Source organism: Tachysurus vachellii, chromosome 6 (genome assembly GCF_030014155.1).
Source record: "Tachysurus vachellii isolate PV-2020 chromosome 6, HZAU_Pvac_v1, whole genome shotgun sequence".
NCBI classification, from domain to species: domain Eukaryota; kingdom Metazoa; phylum Chordata; class Actinopteri; order Siluriformes; family Bagridae; genus Tachysurus; species Tachysurus vachellii.
In genome coordinates, this window is record NC_083465.1 from 19,432,405 (window position 1) to 19,453,200 (window position 20,796).

Here is a 20,796-nt window from a genome sequence, read left to right on the forward strand (position 1 = left end):
ACTATAAATTTATTTATTTATTTATTTACATTTATTTATACTATGTCATGTGTGCTTCATCAGCTGATGTATTCACAGTAAACAAAAAGATGTAAAAGTTTGTTATCTCTAATATATAATTGGACAACCTTTTTCATTGATTCCACCATTCATTGGCTGTGATAATGTTTTGATAAGCTTATGCAATGTCACAAACTTTATTTCCATCCAGAGTTGCATTTATATGTTGGCACGATCATGTATTTTTGAGAGAGAATCGGACCGCTGCAGTAATTATCCAGTGGAAGGCTCTTACCATTTTGCTTACCTATTAGCTAAAACCATGTGGCGACTTTTTTCTTGGCCAGGTAGAGAATGTGTAACATAATGAACCTCAAAATAAAATTGTGACTGTGTATTCCCTGATGCTATAAATGCCTAACTGAATACATGCATAGAAATACTAGCTATTCAAATGTGAATTTATGTGTCAGAAAAAGAGATAGAAAACAGCAATAAAAAGGAAAATGTGCCCAAAAACAGCAAACAGCAGTAATTATAGCTGAGAATAAGTAAAAACCTTATATTAATAAGAACATTTCTGGCAAATGTACAATTAGTGTCCTGTGTGCAAGTGTCTCTGAACACAGCTGAAAGCTGAAATAATCAGAACAGACACATGAAGGGGACTTAAACATTAATTAGACAGTCAGACAAATTGAAAGTGGAATCATATTATAGACTACATTAGTTTTGGCTTGGTGCAATGCATGCACAGTTGAGAGAGAAAAAAAATTGTTCATCTTTCATCTACATAAGGAAAATGTGGATAATCTGTAACATATGCATACATATTTATACAGCAATTGTGTGTGTATGTGTATGTGTGTAATCACACAGTTTGTGCAGGTGTATGAACCTGATATCCATAATACATTCAGAGGTAGTTCACTCTGCTCAATCACTCTGCTGATTTGACAGTCAGAGCTCTGCCTTCTTCTCTGCCTTGTGCTTTTGACTCTTTATTCTCACCTCGCAGTGAAGATACTGATCCACTGTATGGCAAAGTCATTTAGCTTCACCTGATGTCTACTTGCAGTTCTTGCTCATGTGCTTCTGAACACCCTTCCCCCAATACAGACTGGAGGGCACTGTATCTGCACAACAGGAGGAAAAGGGAGGCATAGACAAACAGAAAGTCAAAAATTCCTGTCAAATGAAAAAAGGGAGAAATCACTGTAAGTGATCACTGCAAACAAAAGACTGTAAAAAAGGGTAACGATGAGTATAATTGCAGTAGCTTTGTGAGTTTACCTGTAAAGTGTTGTACTTTCTTGATGAATCTGCATCAAAAGCTGAGGCTTTTTATTCTTTTCCACCCATCTCCTTTATCTGCTCAGAACAAATATCACATTAATTTGACATTTAAATCTGGAATGTAAAATGAACAGTGAATGTTTTTTTCTACAATTAAAGAGAAAAGGTTAATAATGTTAATTTATTGGATAATGCTTATAAGCGTATTGTATAATATTGCCACTAATTTATAATTTTGTCCACATTTGAAAAAAGGTTAGATTTTACAGACAGATCAATCAAAAGCACTAATGTTAATCTCTTGTTTATTCAATAGCCAAATATCATATAACATTTATTTCTTCTTCAATTCAGATCATATTCATGTGTGAGAAGGAAAACAGATAATTGCCCAGTTTACCATATTCAAATCCACCTGACACAATAAAAATTCTAATGCATCTACAAACATACCACTTACCATTATAATTTTTAAAAAGTAGCCTGAATAAGCTTCATAAAAATGCTGTTCACATCAAACATCAAAAAACAGTTTGATATGGTTGCTGCTAGCCTCTTTTTGGTAGAAGGCCTTCCTGGGCAGGTGCTAAACAAAACTGGACAACTAAAAATTGAAAATACATCACTTGGTTATTTTCGTTTGTCATAAGTCAAGTCAAGAAGCTTTTATTGTCATTTAAACCATACATAGCTGACAAAGTACATAGTGAAATAAAACAAAACAAAACATGTTTCTCCAGGACCCTGGTGCTGCATAAAACATTACAAAGCTACATAACACATCACAGAGCTAAGGATTTAAAAATAAACTGTCCTTACTAAATAAAGGACATCATGTACAACCGAGTGCAGACAGACGATACAAAAAAAGTTTTTGGAGTTGGTATTTTTGATTACGTACTAAGCATTTTATTAGAAATACTATATTAAGGTAGCTTAGTGCCTCAGGTGTACCCAGTGAATAATGACTGAAAGTGACTGACCGGTCAATCCCCTGTTTTTATTTTTTTTTGTTTTTTTGTTTTTTAAGAATTGGTTATTTGAAATGTTTCCTAAGGAAAAGCGAGCTGAAGTCAAAAGTTAAATTTGAGTAGTTGAATGAGCATCTATTCAAATTACACAAGATCAAAAATGCATCACACCAAGAAAGCAACACATACATCAAACTTGAAATGCATATGAAACAGCATACATCTACAATTTCTTATGTACTAAGCCAAGATAAAAACTTAAAATAAAAACAAAGGTTTTAATTTGTAGACATTTTATGGTTGTTTAAAATCATTAAAAAAATCATTTGTGCTATTAAATATAAAAACAAGCCCAGTAAATTGCATTTTACTAGTATTTTAATTTAAGGAAATTCAAATCTGAGTCAGAAAAAAAATCTGAGTCCCTTATTATGAAAAATAAATTAAAACCTGAAATGTCTCTAAGTCAATTTCTAACTTCTCCAATTGTCAATCATGTGTAAGTACATACACATCCTCGTGACCTTGATCATGATTTTTGTCTGACAATGACCACAAACCTCTCTCTGTAATCCATCAATGGTCTTTTTCTTGAGCAACAATTTCATCCACAGCCTCACTGTAATGGTGCAGATGATTAATGGACTGGTTTAAAAGCCTTTCCTGTCCCAGCACTCACCTGACCTCTTCAAACTCTGTCTGCAGGCCCCATCATCTCTCCATCCTGAGAATCTACTAGCTGTATACAGGCAACAGAATACCACAAGAAGCATCACAATATGTTTCTACATTGGCATTTGTTATTGATTGCTATACATGCTGTGGAGCATCTATACAGACACCTGTACAATTATGTTTACACCTGATTAGATGTAACTGTGGCATTCCCCAGGATATGCTCCAGATCTACCACAAACCTGAACATGATAACCTGTTTATGAATAAATGATGATTGAATAAATGAAGGATAAGAGAGAATGACCTGTGGGGGGTACTGCCGACTCTGCATGCCACAGCTGAAGGATTTTGGAAAACAGATTTGAAGTAGGGGTCGAATTGTATATATGTACTGTTTACATATTATTCAAATTGAAGAGATAATTTGTTCTAAACAGATACAAATACAGATACGAATAGGAAGTATACTGTACTATTCAAAAAAAAAAAAGAATAAAAGCCACAACTATTAGATGGATACAAATAATTGAGAACAACATATATATACTATTTTAAAGATACTAGAAAGAATTTATCAACACTGTTAAGCTTTAAAAGTGACCGAGGTGCTTTTTGTTGCTAACATACCTCGTGTGTGCTTCATCCACCAACCCACATCCAACTGCTAAAGCATCCTATTGCTTTAAATGTAATAATATTTTTTTAGAAAGTACACTTGAGCTGGAGGTCTTTTCATACAAAGCTTACAAAGAGCTTTCAGAGCTGTACCGTCCTTGTTTTAAAACAGCCATAAAACAGACAGCAGTAAACAGATCACATATTTAGTTGTTTTAGTATGTATTTGATTTGATGTCGATTTTTGTGCCTGGAACAGTAACATTATTGAATTCATTTTAACAGTGTGTATTGTCGCTATTGTTTCCTAAAGTGAGTATTTCCTAAATGTCCCATGTGTTCAGGTGACAATTAAATTAGGTAATCCATAGATAATGAAGTTGAAAGCAGAAGAACTCCAGTCTCGTACAGCATCCTGATTCAGAGCACATTCAGGCTCTATGGAAGATGGTAATAACAGAAATGAATGAAAATATTTATAGCAATAATAAAAGTCAGCTATTACAATACATGAGCTATACATGCAACATATATAAAATAAATACATAAAATAAAACTCAACACAACCATTTACTCTCAAACACACATTCTAATACCTCTCTGGGCAAAAGATGCTCTCTCATGCAAAGTATGGACAGCTTGACCAGATGTTAATCCTGTTTTCAGAAGATCTAAAGCACAGCAACAGACACACATGTTGATAAAACAGTACACATTTTGATCTGTGTGTATGTTCACTTGTGTTGGGGTGTCTATGAGATTGTACAGTAAGTGCTTGTTGGAGACCTACTTTCCATGAGGGCTTCCAAATGGTGTGTATTAGTCCTGCTGCTGCTGGCCCACTGGTTGAGCATCACAGAGTGAACTCCACTGAGGGTGAGCAGATTAACATAGATACTAGAAAGAATTTATCAGCACTGTCAAGCTTTAAAAGTGACTGAGGTGCTTTTTTTGCTAACATATAGTAGAGTGTGTTTCATACCTCATGTGTGCTACATCCACCAACCCACATCAAATTGCTTTATATGAAATAATTTTTTAGCAAGTGCACTTGAGCTGGAGGTCTTTTCATACAAGGTTGAGGGCAAAGCTTACAAAGAGCTTTCAGAGCTGTACTGTCCTTGCTTTGTTCAGGAAGTTGTAATCATTTAGACTGGGTGAAAAGGTGAGATGGCTAACAGATGTGGCTAACCTCTGTTAATTGTCTTGTGTGCCGTTCTTTTTTTGTGTTTTTTCAAATCAGCTGACGAACAACCTAATGTAGCGCCTGTACAATACAATACAATACAGACAACAATACAATACAGACAACATTGTTCTAAAAAAATATTTAATAATAATAAAATGTATTCTAAGAAATAATAATAATTAAATATATACAGTATATATAAACAAACTATGAATATTAAGCATGCATCTTACACATACATACTAAAATCAATGTTTATATTCTTATTAGACATATAAAAGACTTATTTAAGATGGTTATGGACATTTCAGTTCCAAGAAGTCAAATCCACTGCAGATCAGTGAAGTGGAAAGAGTCAGGGAAGGTGAAGTAAAGGTTACCCTCATTATTGTTGAATGTCTCCTTCTTGATTCTGCTGCTTTTTACATGACTGCACTTTCTGGAACAACCTTAAAAACATGTCAAACCTTTTCATAATACAAACTGGCACTGCTTAAAGCATAAACCCTTTTCGTGAGATAATAAATTCCACACATCTTTAAAAACCAGAGCCTGATGCACTACTAAATAGGGAAATATTATCTACCCCTTCAAAAGCAGGAGGATTTAGTAAAGAGAAATATGTGTCCTAATTAAAAACACTTTAATTAAAAAAGTGAGTTGAATTTACTGAAAAACAACGGATTAGGGGATTATGGGTAATCATGTTGCACTGCATATTCTGATAAACCCATTCCTCTGAATTAACAACCCTAACCAGGTTCAATTTCAAGCATATAACCAAACGTCTTTCAAAATTAGAACAGATGGAAGAATATATTTACATGATACTGCATATAAACAAATGTGTTGATCAAGCTTCCTGTCCCTGCTGTAAATGAAGTGCTCTCCTTTCTCATTTCACACTAATTCATAACTCACAGCACTGTGTTCAGTGCTTGCTCATTTCCCTTTTGTTTGTGTAAAGCATCTCTTCAGCTGGTCTCTATGTTAAAGAGTGTTACAGAGACAAGGAATGGACCAATAATTACAACATAAGAAACAGGCATAAAACAAGCCAAAAGGAGATTAGCATTTGTCAATATAAACCAACATTCTGCTTTTTTGTGCACTCACAGACCTGCATACACTAAAAACTTATATAATTAATATAATTCAAGTCAAAATAATTGACTTAAATTATTAAACCATGCAAATTATGGCAAGAAAAAAAAACAAAAAAAAAATATAATATAATATATAATAATATATAATATAACAAGAACTGGGAAAGCCTGTAGTAAATGTATTTTTATTAAGAGCCATAAAACAGCATTATACAGATTATACAGTACTACAAGCCCGATTCCAAAAAAGTTGGGACACAGTAAAAATTGTGAATAAAAAAGAAATGCAATAATTTACAAATTTCAAACTTATATTTTATTCACAATATAGACAACATATCAAATGTTGAAAGTGAGACATTTTGAAATGTCATGACAAATATTGGTTCATTTTGGATTTCATGAGAGGTACACATTCCAAAAAAGTTGGGAGAGATAGCAATAAGAGGCCGGAAAAGTTAAATGTACATATAAGGAACAGCTGTAGGACCAATTTGTAAATTATTAGGTCAATTGGCAACATGATTGGGTATAAAAAGAGCCTCTCAGTGTGGCCGTATCTCTCAGAAGTCAAGATGGGCAGAGTATCACCAATTTCCCCAATGCTGCGGCGAAAAATAGTGGAGCAATATCAGAAAGGAGTTTCTCAGAGACAAATTGCAAAGAGTTTGAAGTTATCATCATCTACAGTGCATAATATCATCCAAAGATTCAGAGAATCTGGAACAATCTCTGTGTGTAAGGGTCAAGGCCGGAAAACCATACTGGATGCCCGTGATCTTCGGGCCCTTAGATGGCACTGCATCACATACAGGAATGCTACTGTAATGGAAATCACAACATGGGCTCAGGAATACTTCCAGAAAACACAATCCACTGTGCCATTCGCTGTTGCCGGCTAAAACTCTATAGGTCAAAAACAAAGCCATAGCTAAACATGATCCAGAAACGCAGGCGTTTTCTCTGGGCTGAAGGCTCGTTTAAAATGGACTGTGGCAAAGTGGAAACCTGTTCTGTGGTCAGACGAATCAAAAAAAGTTCTTTTTGGCATGGGACGCCATGTTATTGAGACTAAAGAGGACAAGGACAACCCAAGTTGTTATCAGTGCTCAGTATAGAAGCCTGCATCTCTGATGGTATGGGGTTGCATGAGTGCGTGTGGCATGGGCAGCTTACACATCTGGAAAGGCACCATCAATTCTGAAAGGTATATCCAAGTTATAGAACACCATATGCTCCCATCCAGACGTCATCCCTTTCAGGGAAGACCTTGCATTTTCCAACATGACAATGCCAGACCACATACTGCATCAATTACAACATCATGGCTGCGTAGAAGAAGGATCCGGGTACTGAAATGGCCAGCCTGCAGTCCAGATCTTTCACCCATAAAAAACATTTGGCGCATCATAAAGAGGAAGATGCGACAAACAAGACCTAAGACAGTTGAGCAAATAGAAGCCTGTATTAGACAAGAATGGGACAACATTCCTATTCCTAAACTTGAGCAACTTGTCTCCTCAGTCCCCAGACATTTGCAGACTGTTATAAAAAGAGGAGATGCCACACAGTGGTAAACATGGCCTTGTCCCAACTTTTTTTTTAGATGTGTTCATGCCATGAAATTTAAAATCAACTTATTTTTCCCTTAAAAGGATACATTTTCTCAGTTTAAACCTTTGATATGTCATCTATGTTGTATTCTGAATAAATATTGAAATTTGAAACTTCCACATCATTGCATTCTGTTTTTATTCACAATTTGTACAGTGTCCCAACTTTTTTGGAATCGGGTTTGTAGAAAAAGATAAACAATCAACGATATGTTAGTATGTATTTGATTTGATGTCGATTTTTGTGCCTGGAACAGTAACATTATTGAATTCATTTTAACAGTGTGTATTGTCGCTATTGTTTCCTAAAGTGAGAATGTCCCATGTGTTCAGGTGACAATTAAATTAGGTAATCCATAGATAATGAAGTTGAAAGCAGAAGAACTCCAGTCTCGTACAGCATCCTGATTCAGAGCACATTCAGGCTCTATGGAAGATGGTAATAACAGAAATGAATGAAAATATTCATAGCAATAATAAAAGTCAGCTATTACAATACATGAGCTATACATGCAACATATATAAAAATAAATACATAAAATAAAACTCAACACAACCATTTACTCTCAAACACACATTCTAATACCTCTCTGGGCAAAAGATGCTCTCTCATGCAAAGTATGGACAGCTTGACCAGATGTTAATCCTGTTTTCAGAAGATCTAAAGCACAGCAACAAACACACACGTGTTGATAAAACAATACACATTAAAATCTGTGTGTATATTCACTTGTGTTGGGGTGTCTGAGATTGTGTGTTTGCTGGAAACCTACTTTCCATGAGGGCTTCCAAATGGTGTGTATTAGTCCTGCTGCTGCTGGCCCACTGGTTGAGCATCACAGAGTGAACTCCACTGAGGGTGAGCAGATAAACACACTCTAAAGGATTTTCCAGAGCAAGGTGGGCCTGACTAGAGTACACAAATAAAGACAGGCAAGAGAGATCAGATCTTGTAATGAGTGAAGCTTTCCTCATATCTGAGGTGGTGTAGAAAACTTGTTACATGTTGTTATGAATTCTGGCAAACAGTAAAATATTGTGAAAGAGAGCTGTAAGAGAAAATTTCAACTATATTTCTCCAAAATGAGGAAATATTGGAAATATTTAATTTAATATTTAATCTTGTCTAGGTTTTCTAAAGAATTGTCAGGAAACGGGAGTGTCTTCAAGAAGAAATTCAAACCCAAATGCAGGATAGCTAAAAACATGATTCATTAAATACAACATAACCCGGGAAACACTAGGAGAAAGAAAAGAAACCCAAAACTCAAAGAAACAAGCCAGAGACAAAGATGACCCAAAGATGATGATTCCGTGCTGCCCAAGGCAACACGGCCGGAATAAATAGGGAGACAATTAGACACATGAGGAACAGGTGTGCCTTTAGACAAGAGCGGGGAAGACACGTGAACACAAAATGTAAACAAAAAAAACACATGTATCTGTAGTGCTGCAAACCTTCATATTCATGTCAGTATTGGAATGGCCTAAACTGGAAGCATTTATTTAGTTACTTGTTTGTTTGTTTACCAGAAAAACATGGAAAAACCCCCAGAGGTTGAAATGACAGCAGTATCAGTATGGTCTGTGAATTATGGCTATGACAGTATGGCCACCTCATTTAAAACACTGCGACCCTGACCAGTGTTAAATGTCACCATTTGAAAGGAATTTCCAAGCTGCCCTATATATTGTAAACATTACAACCAACTTAAAGTGAGGGCAACAATTTCTTTTATAAGCCATCACAAAACAATGAGGTCACTACTCAAACAACAGCAATGTCCTGAAATATAAACCAGATAGCACCGTGTGTCTTCTCACCTCTTCTGAACATCCTGTTGAGATTGATGCCACATGCTAGGGTTGTTATGAGACATGCCAAGGAGGACAGCCAACAGGCATTCTGAAAAGGGAGGCATAAATTGAATATAATTATTTTATCACTGAAAATATACATAATTCAACTAAAATAAACATAATTAAAAGGTAAAATGTATTACACCACAATTTGGTTGAATTTTTGAATATGAGGGGTCAGACGGTGTGCATTATTTTTGTATAAGTTCATGGCTTGAACAACAGGTTAATATTAATGGGTTTGTTCTAATATGGTAGGGTTTCTATAGTGACAGGTCATACACAGGGACTTGTATGGTGGGCTCCACATAATCTAAAAATAAGAAAAAACAGATTAATAAAACAAGTATTTATGTTAAAAAAGTATCTTTACGTATATTATGTGGTGATGTTTTTGTGAGGGGACATTTATGTAACATTTATAGAAAGACTTCTGGTTTCTCACACCATGCACATATATGGGAAAATAATGCACTTCATGTGGTAACAGCAAAAACTACCCTGGCATGGATAATTATATTGTACAATTATAACCTCAGAGTCTGTAATGTGTTGCTCCAGGAGACTTCTGCTACAATAACTGAAAGTCTTTTTCATTTTTAATATAGATAATAGCATCATTATGTTACTTCTGTAATGGCATGGCATGTAACTACGCTACATAAGTAACATGATTATCATTATCTGCATCAAAAAGTAAAGGGACATTCTGTATATTAGTCATTGTATACCCTAAGATATAATAATATTTGCAAATAATGCTCCATTTTCAATAATCTTGCTTCTAATGCAGAAAGCACCTGTAGAAAACCGCTTTTGAGAGCTCTCACTACTCTGCCAACACATCCAAAAATAATAATGGTAACACCGAAAGACAGCTAAATGTGAGCACTGTCCAGATTTTATTTTCGCTTAGTCTGGTAAACATCTATATTCTTCAAAAATAACGTATTAGAACACAAGCACCCTCCTGGTTGGCATTTTACATTTGACACAAGATAAACTAGCTAGCTCTTTGTGAGTTACAGGAAAAACAGAGATGGGAATGTACTTTGGGGGCATACCATTCAGATTGAGGTTGGCCAGTCTGTCAGGAGAGATATAAGTGAGAAAGCCTTCTCCACTGCAGAAGATAAAAGAACTGCAGTTTGTCAGCAGACGCTCCAAATCTTGAGGGCTGAGAAACATATTTATAGTTATATAGTAAACACACTGTTGTTACAGAAAGGTATACAGAGTTATGGCAAAAAAAATTATACATGCATATTGATCATAGGTCAGCTCTTACCTGCAGGCCTTCTCACTTCCTATGACTCCTTCCCAGTGAGCTGTGAACTTTTGTGAGTACATGTCTAGGATCTTTCTCATGGCCTCTGCTGGACTGCTCCCTAATAGGATAGTACAGTACAATATCTGACATCTATGCAAGACAGACTACTAAATATGGCATATATACAAGCTTGACAGTTTTGCCCTAATTACTCAAATTCAGTATTATTTTGTGCTTCTGAAAGGAGCAAACAAGCAGTGATCTCAACGGAATCTAAGTATATAAAAATGGTTTAGTAAAAATTGTTTTGTAACTGGAAAATACAGCACAACCGGCTGATGCAAGCTGAAGTTAGAAATGGTAATGGGTGACTGACAGTCTCCACTCAGCTGGCTTTGTACATCTTAAATAATTAATCATAGTGAGAGTTCAGGCCGCTCTCTGCAGTAAAACCACTGCACCAATGCAGGCATCCATATAAAAGCAGGGCAGGCATGTTCATCAATCCATACATCTATGTTTATGATATTACCTAGGATAAGAAAAGGTCATGCAACTTAAACACGAGTCAAGTTTTAAAGCTACTGTACATATATATAGTTATGTTGTATGCTTATTTTGTAAGGTCAGTGGTGGTTTACAAGGACAGGGCAATGCTAGAGAATTTCACCAGTTCAACGGAAAACTTTATATGTTACTGCAGAGAGGCAAATTATTTACCTTGCTCAGAGTGTTATGTTCCATGAAAGAATAAAAGAATAAAACGAGTCCCTTAGGACTTGGATAAATTGTCCAGGTAGTGGGCTGTGATGTGTGGTTTGATAGGAGCACCACATGATAGATATTCACTGCAGCGCTCCAGTGCCTACTACGAATGTCCATCAGGACTGAGAAAGGATGTGTTTAGGGAATAAGGATTGGGGAAGAAAGCTTCGTTGAAGATAAATGTAATTGTGTGTGATTTCTAAAAATTTTGGAGCAGTTTATCTGAAATATATATGACATATATGAAAGAAGGACTATACATTGTTTTTGCTGTTGAAAATAACTACCAAAAATCCCAAACCCAAAACCAGTATCTGAGATGATCATATGCAGTGAGGCTAGAAAAACCAGGACCAGGACCTATAATCACACAAGCACGCTTCTAGGAATTACACCTATAAATCTCAGGAAGAGCAAGATTAATCCCCTGTCAGTATGTGCTCAGAACAACTCTCAGGTCATTTCTCTATCATGGAATATTTACACACAATTCAGCATTCAGATAAAGCACTGGAATATCAGTCAGATCCAAATAAAAACACATTACATTTGATGTCACTTATGTTGAATTGTCATAGACAATTCACATCCTGGTCCATAAAAATGATTTGTTATTTATTATGATGTTCGGCGGGTCAATGACAGTTACAATTACTTTAAGCCCTGGCTGTAAAATGTTTTAGAATCCCTGATTTAAAGCAACAGTAACTATTGTCAGTTCTGGAAACATGTATAAACTAATGTTTCTATTGGATATTTATTTCTATTTTAGATAATATTCGTTTATCTTTCAGCCTTTGCTCAACAGGACTGTGAAACTAATGACATCTGATTTCTAATAGTCAGAAATATTCTGTTTTTACACTGTGGAGCTTCTGTACTAGAACAAATTCCTCGTATGTGAAAACATACTTGGCAATAAAGACCTTTCTATTCTATTCTATTCTATTCTATTCTATTCTATTCTATTCTATTCTATCTTCTCATGCACAGATGCATTTTTTTTCCATATATTTATGTATATTTCACGTACAATGGACATACTGTAAGTCTACACACCCCTGTGAAAGATCTTTGTGATGCATAAATAAATAAATACATAAATAAAGATAAATCATATAAGAACATTTTTAGGGGAAAGAAGAAAAAACGCTCGTAAGTGTGCACACCCCCGAATTAGAACAAACTTCTTTCCAAAAGCCTCTGCAATTTTAATATCTAAAAAAAACAATCAAAATTAACTGAAAGTATGAGGCTTGTTCTTTATTTAGTGAAGAAACAATATGCTGTAAATTGAATCTAAGATATAGGGACATGGTCATGTACATGGAGGGTGGGATGGGAAAAGTAAGTAATAAGGATGTATACCTATGCAGGATTACACAAACATGTGTTCTGTGTTTCAGTGAGGAGCAGCAAGGATAAAGTGGGTAGAGACGAGCACTATAAGAGAAAGAACTGAGCAGCACAGAGGCATGTATGTGTATGTGCTTTTGTGTTGATATAAGTGCCTAGCAATAAAAATGAATAAAAAATAAAATAAAAAATAAAAACAAAATAAATAAGGATGAGAAATATAGAGCCTTTTTGAGTTTTCCTGTCTTCACTCTGTGAAGTGTTAGTATAATTTTAGACTGTACTCACTGCTGTCTCCTCCATCTTTGTGTAGATCAACAATATCTGTGGACAACAGTTAAAGAAACGTAGGAACAGAAAAGAGAACCAATCTTTAAATATTATACCAATATTAAACCAATATTATATATATATATATATATATATATATATATATATATATATATATATATATATATATATATATATATATGTATATATATATATATATACATATATATATATATATATATGTATATATATATATATATATATACATATATATATATATATATATATATATATATATATATATATATATATATATATATATATATATATATACATATATATATATATATATATACATATATATATGTGAGGTACATAAATGTCAACAAAAAATTCATTCTTCTCTCATGCTTTATACAATACAAAAAGAAGGATACATTTGAACTTGTGTGAATCCACTACAAAAGTGTGTGGAGGTACGACATGGCCCACTGATGCCTAAACAAGGAAAAAGAAAATATTAATTACAACTTGTGCACATACGAATTAAAAATACTGTAACTTCAGATGCTTAGTTAAAGAGTTTACTATAGAATACAGTGGAAAGTCTAGACAGGAACAAAAATGAGAATTGGAAAGAAAGTGACAAAAATTAAAAGGGCATTTGAAAGGAAGCTGAAAGAGTCAAAGTGAAAGAGAGGCAAAGTTATTTGAGTCCATCAGCCAATGCTGACAAAAGTGAAAAATGGCCGGGCACCCAACCACAAAGCGTCATTAGGCAACTGATTGAAAGAAACTGAGTTAAAAGCAAAGGAAGGGTTAGTTAAATATCTGACAGCTGTGACTACACATAAAAGTAATATTCCACTGCTTCGCCTGCCAAAAATTAATTTAGCTGACTCACCACTTTGATGGCTTTGCTTTGATCTCCCTTTCCTTTTGCAGCCTTTGCACTTTTTCTCTCTTTTTTGTTGTCACTTTCAACTGTAATCAACAGGACACAGTGTTGGAACAGGATATCGCCACCTGACTGTGAACTTTAAATGACAGCGGCACCTTAATCTAAAACCAATAACAGTAATAACCTATCACAATTTCTCACACACAAAATGACCTTCAGTATCAGTAATTGAGTAAAGTTTTGCTGAACCTTTGCTGGCCTGTATGTTTAATGACAACAGATTTTAAAAAGGAAACCACTAGATAAAAAAATATAATGTCGAAAATGTAAGTTCAATGAATTGCAGACAAGGAGGAAGGGGAAGAGGAAAAAATAAAACAATATCAATACGATGTGTTTCATTGCACACTGTTAACAATTAGTCCTTTGAATGCAAAATGTTTCGAATGACAAACAGATTCTAAATGTCATACCTTCATGCCTTATAAGTAAACTACAAAAACTCTATGCTCCTAAAAAAACTCCTAATGGCTGTTGATGACAGATCTTCAGTGGTCAGCATCAAAAAGTTTGTCAGCTCAAACCAGTCTGGTCATTTTACTCTAAACTCTCTGTTCAAAAAGACACTTAAAACTGCAGAAATGCCACCCAATGAAAACTTTAATTTACATTTTCTCGGCATTCTGTGTAAAATCTAAAGAATGATGAGTGTAAAATCTATAGATCAATTCCAGGCACGTACTACCATGCCATGGTTACAATCACATTATCCCTATTCTAAATGATGGAAACATTATATGAATCTTGTTTATTTGCACTGTGCTGCTGCCACTTGTCTATCTGATTACACTGCATGGGGTGGAAACAGTTGTGATCACACACAGACTGAAGCAGTTATTTTATTTATAACATTTTTGTGTATTAAACTGGTTCCACAAATCATGCAGTAATCATGCAGTGAAAACAAATTCCATGTCTGTTTGAAATCTTGTCACTCTCATTTAGACTTTATACCCATTTATAGAAAATTTGGTTTTCACAAATACCCAGACTCTGATGAGTCAAAGCAAGATTTACATGCAAGCCTTTCTTCACTAAAGCTACTAGCTTTTAATTAGTCAATTTACATGCACAAGACTCGCGTGCATTGGAAAAAATAAAGAAATTAATTAATTGTTTAACATCTATAACAGCCCCCCAGTCCTACACCTACAGGAGAAATTTTCTGAATTTTAAAAGAGATTACGAGGATGTAAATCCTGAGTGTTTTTTATTAGATTATTCCTATTAGCATAGAATTTGTGTTAAAGGCTTTCTAAATGAGATGAAGTAGAAAGAGATTAACAGTCTTCACAGAAACACCTCAGGAAGCATATAGACTTTCCTGTAATACCTTCTGATTTTTTTCTACCAACAGCCATGACTTTTAATGTTTCAGTAAGTTGTTAGCTAGGTCAGCAAGTTCTCATCTCAGCGGCACTACACAAGTTTCCTCCTGTTGACCAGTTTTGACAGTTCTACAACGAAATATTTGGTAAGAGTTCTTCAATAAAAACAATATCTAAACCATTTAGACATGTGTTCACCCTATTTGATTACAACATCAATATGTACACATCGGCAGCAGGTTAAAGGTAAAAAATGGTGGCTCGGTTTTGCTGTTGCAGGCATTTTGCAGGCTTGATATTGACCCACATGCACCCATAAAGGAAGTAATCATTACAAACAGAATACAAAGAGTACAAAGTTGAGATCACCTTTTTCCCATGATGAAACATTTTTCATGAAACATGAAACATTGTCATGAAAAATGAATGCAGTGAATGAGTGCATAAAAATCTCCTTCAAAGCCAACAGATCTGAACTCAGCTGTTAGCCTTGATCAGCATGAAAATACCAAGTGAGGAATTATCTTTTGGAAAAATGGTGTTCTTCACTTAAGAACATTTTTGAAGATTTATTTTTTTTCAAGTTTCGCTTGAAAGTTTGTGAACCCTTTAGAAATTTCTATATTTCTGTATAAATATGACTCAAAACATCATCAGATTTTCACAGAAGTCCCAAAAGAAGTCTAAGTAAACCAATCAAAGTAGACACAAATACTGTATTATACTTGGTAATTTTTTTTATTCAGGAAAAATGTTCCAATATTAAATATCTGTGAGATTAGTGTTTACTTCCAAGGTCAAATTCTATCTTAAGTCTATCTGATTTCAGTCAATGGGATGACAATCAGGTCTCCATGAGTGCCAAATTTTATTTAAAGATATATCAATTTCTGATGTTCATGTTGCGTGTTTGTGGAAGTGGATCAAGGGAGATTGCTCAGGCCTTCAAAAAAGAGTTATTGTTGCTCATCAGGCTGGAAAAGGTTACAAAATCATCTTTAAAGAGTTTTGACTCCAAAAATCTATAGTCAGACAGATTCTGTACAAATGGAGGAAATTTAAGACCACTGAAACAATATTTTTGGAGAAAGGAAAATACTGAATTCCACCATAAAATCCTTGTACCTTCTGTGAAACATGGTGGTGGTAGTATCATGCTTTGGGCCTGTATTGATGCATCTGGGACAGGACAGTTTGCCATCATTGATGGAACAATATAATATATTCAGAGTTATGCCAGTGAATTCTAAATGAAAATGGCAAGACATCTGTCTATGAACTGAATCTCAAGAGAAATTGGGTCATACACCAAGACAACAAGCCCAAGCACCCAAGACTGCCTACCAAAGAATGATTAAAGAGGAACAAAGATAATGCTTTAGAAAGGCCAAGTCAATGTCCTGACTTTAATCCAAAAGAAAAATTGTGGAAAGACCTGAAGCAAGCAGTTCATGTGAGGACTACCGCCCTGGTGTTGAAGCTCTTTTGTACTGAAGAATGGAATAAAATTCTTCCAAGACATTGTGTAGGATTGATCAAAAGTTACCGGACACTTTCCTTGCCGTTATCGCTTCACAAGGGCTCACAACAGATACTGAAAGCAGAGTTTCAAAAACTTTTCCAAGTCACAGATATGTAATTTTTATTTTTTTTAATTATTTTACTCAATAATTAAAGGAAGAAGTATAATATTGTTGGCTGATTTGTTTGTTTGCGTTCATTTTGTTTACTTCTAGGACTTGTGTAAAAATCTGATGTTTTTGGAATATTTATGCAAACATAGGAATTTCTAAAGGGTTCACAAACGTTATCTATACTATATCTGTAGATGTAATTTGGTCATATTTAGATTAGTAAAAGTTCATCACAGGTTTTGAGGAAATTTATTTTGTTTATAAGATCAATATCTGCACCTAAATTTGGAAAGACTTTGGGATTTCTTCCCAGGATGAATACCCATGATTCGTAATAATAAGAAATAAACAATGCTGTCTTAGAAACAAATAACATACAACACATATATACAATACAGCATGTCACACAAAGCCTAGCTACTGCATGGCTGTGTGGGTATGTTGTAAGTAATTGTATTGCCTCAACAATGATGACAAGCTGTACAGTATATATATGTAATCTGATTCAGTGATCTCTTTCAGATAAACTCTAATCCAGATTTTGTTTTGATATTGTAGATGAAAATGTCAGCTACATTTCTTCTTATTATAGATAGTGTGACATTAATACTATGCATGTCCTTTGTTCATTCTTTATATCCTGCATAATATAAATCATAACAATAAAACCCACAAAAAGAACTCATCCATTAATGAATGCACAAACCCCAAGTGCTGTAAATAAAAACACTACATGATATTACACCTTTGATTGCATGGTGTTAGCACTCTGTTTCTCAACTTCCTGAATGCCTGCACAGATTCTTGACATAATGGATATAATGAACATCATATAGTTGATATGAGTAAGGCAGATAGTGTAATGTTGTGCTTTTAGATGTAAACATTCAGCTGCTGTTTTACCTTGCTTGTCTCTGAGGAGACGTGTGTGAAAGACCTGCAAGGAGATATCCCGTGAGATGGAGCTGATTCCACTTCCCTGCAGAACAGTGAGAGCTTCTAATGGCAACTCCAGCAACATAGTGTCTGCTAACACCACTATATACTCGCCATGCTCTGAAAGTATTGCAAATATACACAAGACATACAGCCTCCGATGAGTGTGTACAAATACTCAGATATAAAAAAAACATCAGACAATATGCATGTCTCTCCGACAAAAGAAAGACTTTTCACATGGTCTCATAAGTTATTTATTTAATTTATCCTCTCTGATCTCAACAGTGAACTGTAACATGTCTCATGAAAAAAGCTTAGGTCAAAAACATAGTGTATATAGACAACTAGACAAAAGTTTAAATCAAATGTCTCAGTAGTTGTGCTGTTAGTCAAAATTGCTAATATGATTTATTATACAGTGTCTTAATTATAGCTCTAAACTATCTGTAACTGACAACACCATTCAGTCGTGTTACTTGTTTCTAAATTAGTTGTTCTTAGTAAGCAAGATATTTTATATAATTGGATTTTCATAAGTTGGTTGAACACCCTATTGGCAGCATTCAACACATTTTCCTACATTCAGAAAACAATGAAAAACTCAATTATAATATAATATAATATAAAAGTCTAAAAAAGGTGTAAATTAAATAGATGATTGCTTCAATAAATGTTATCTAAAACACATCTTGGTAGAATGATTTCCTGAATTCTTTACTAAGCCATGCTGAAATCAGCTGATTAAAGGTATGAACTTTTAAAGCTTTCCTTTAAATCTCATACAATGAGCTGCGGCAGTTGGATAGGGCTGTTTTGGGACTATATCAATTGGATTTGTTTTCTGTAAGCATGTGTAAAATTATGAAGTCAGAGCTAGCTCTGTAATTACCAGTTTTATCTGTAGCCTCTTGCTCTTGTTTATCTTTGGTCCGAGTTGTCTCATCAATGACTATCGATCGAGGGAAATGACTGAGAGAGAGAGAGAGAGAGAGAGAGAGAGAGAGAGAGAGAGAGAGAGAGAGAGAAGAAAGAATGGTAGGATTAGCAACAAAAAAAACGACAAAGATGCGTGCAGAAGGATACAGAAGTGAAAATTAAACTGTGAAAGAAGCAAGGATTTGGATTCAGTCAGGTCAATTATCTGCTTACATACAGACAATCTCAAAGAGATTGCTATGGATTGATGCTGACAGCCCCTCAATCGATGGTTGTGGTCTGAGATTGAAGTTAAGAACCCTTTATGTACAGCTGTGCTTTCAAGATTTTTCTTCTCAGAAGCCGAGATTTTCTATACATAATGATTTGGAAAAATGGATTTGCAGGTGCATTACATACTAACAATCACTCACTCTCTCACTCATTTTCTACCGCTTATCCGAACTACCACAGGTCACGGGGAGCCTGTGCCTATCTCAGGCGTCATCGGGCATCAAGGCAGGATATGCCCTGGACGGAGTGCCAAACCATCGCATGGCACACACAGTCTCTCATTCACTCACGCAATCACACACTACGGACAATTTTCGAACCCCGACCCTGGAGGTGTGAGGCAAACGTGCTAACCACTAAGCCACCGTGCCCCCCTACTAACAATCAACAGCAGGGAAAATAAAAGGAATATTTATTCCCAGGGTCAGAGAACTCTTTGTGTGTGCATACCTGAAGCATGAGAAGTCAAACTGAGAAAGGAGAGGATGCAGAAAATTCTCCATTCCTTTAACTACAGTTTGAAAATGCTCGCTCAACTCATGGTCTGTGTTGTCTTTCTGTACAGAACAAAAAGTGAGTATGATCAAACAATAAATAAAGATGGAGTCTGGAGTAGAAAAAAAACAAGTTTAAGAACAGAAAGATATTGCTTATGATAGAAATAGCATCTCATGATAATTCTCATCATAATAACAGTTTTAATTGTAACTACCACATAAAATAATAACAGCATTTACTGATGTCATGGCCTTATGCACTAATATGCTGGATTTTAGAGAGCTCCATGATTACTACATTAACAAACATGTCAAGTCACTGCTCAGTAATGTTGTGCTCCAAATTTATCTTCCTTTATGTATATAATCATTTTTATATCATAGCGCTATTGAATTCTCATATCTGATTGACCAGAATCCAAAGATTATCACAGCATCTGTTTTTAACATATTATACTTTTCATATAACTTGGAACTGTTCCTGAAAATACTCACAATATCTGAACAAGCAACAACAGCAATTTTAAAGAAGCAACATCTTGTTTTTCCTGGCTTAGAGTAAGCTAGTCCTCTGAGGAAGAACAGTATAACGTGTGTGTGTGTGTGTGTGTGTGTGTGTGTGTGTACCAGCCATGTATAATCCTCGTTCTGGCCAGCATTTCTGAGCCAGCAGGACTCTTTGATCACAGATTGGGCAGCGAGTTGTTGAAAGGCTTGGATTTGATCTCTGAGCTGAAGCAGAACAGAGCGCTGCACACGGGCTTTGGCCACTCTGGAGCACACCAGCCCACCTGTAGCAGCACAAAAACACTTCCCTTAAGAGGCATGCTAACCCATTAAAGTCCAAGCAATAATAGGTTCCACCGAGCCTTACTTAGTTTAAAACACTGAGAATGAATCAGGACACAATTCTCATCCTGGATATTCAGTAGAACCTTGAATTGTGGCTTAGCAACACTGCAGTACAGGTATTTTTTTTGTATAAAGTATAAGATATGTGCACAAACCTTACAAATATTTATAGCAATACATGTATAAACTTTATATTTAAGATGAGATACTAGAATAAATAGGCAAAGAAAAAGAGAAGAAATACCTGCTGTCTGCATACCTTTGGATTTATGACTTTCAGTGGATTTTGCCTTTTCATAAAAAGCCCCATAGAGCACTGAACTGTAGGAGGAAAAAACAAAAAAATTAAAAAATACAGAGTTGCACAATATTTAATTACCAGGTGTG

At 35.0% G+C, this 20,796-nt stretch overlaps 1 protein-coding gene and 1 long non-coding RNA gene across 2 annotated transcripts in view; both read right to left on the bottom strand.

Annotated features, from left to right (window-relative positions):
• Positions 1-3,862: 3,862 nt before the first annotated feature.
• Positions 3,863-4,451, bottom strand: LOC132846797 (uncharacterized). Its single transcript, XR_009648543.1, has 3 exons — positions 4,351-4,451; positions 4,157-4,231; positions 3,863-3,998 (listed from the first exon to the last, which is right to left on the bottom strand). It is a non-coding gene; the product is annotated as an uncharacterized LOC132846797 (long non-coding RNA).
• A 3,201-nt stretch (positions 4,452-7,652) lies between these two features.
• Positions 7,653-20,796, bottom strand: part of LOC132847462 (cilia- and flagella-associated protein 46) — a 78,314-nt gene continuing 65,170 nt past the window's right edge. The window contains exons 47-60 of the mRNA XM_060872758.1: positions 20,654-20,730; positions 20,185-20,348; positions 19,511-19,617; positions 18,741-18,820; positions 17,816-17,968; positions 13,894-13,973; positions 13,427-13,487; positions 13,008-13,043; positions 10,617-10,716; positions 10,393-10,505; positions 9,293-9,374; positions 8,242-8,378; positions 8,055-8,129; positions 7,653-7,895 (exon numbers count right to left, since the gene is read on the bottom strand). Of these exons, the coding sequence (XP_060728741.1) occupies positions 7,798-7,895; positions 8,055-8,129; positions 8,242-8,378; positions 9,293-9,374; positions 10,393-10,505; positions 10,617-10,716; positions 13,008-13,043; positions 13,427-13,487; positions 13,894-13,973; positions 17,816-17,968; positions 18,741-18,820; positions 19,511-19,617; positions 20,185-20,348; positions 20,654-20,730 (1,363 nt within the window). The 3' untranslated portion in view covers positions 7,653-7,797. The remainder of the gene's footprint in view (positions 7,896-8,054; positions 8,130-8,241; positions 8,379-9,292; positions 9,375-10,392; positions 10,506-10,616; positions 10,717-13,007; positions 13,044-13,426; positions 13,488-13,893; positions 13,974-17,815; positions 17,969-18,740; positions 18,821-19,510; positions 19,618-20,184; positions 20,349-20,653; positions 20,731-20,796) is intronic.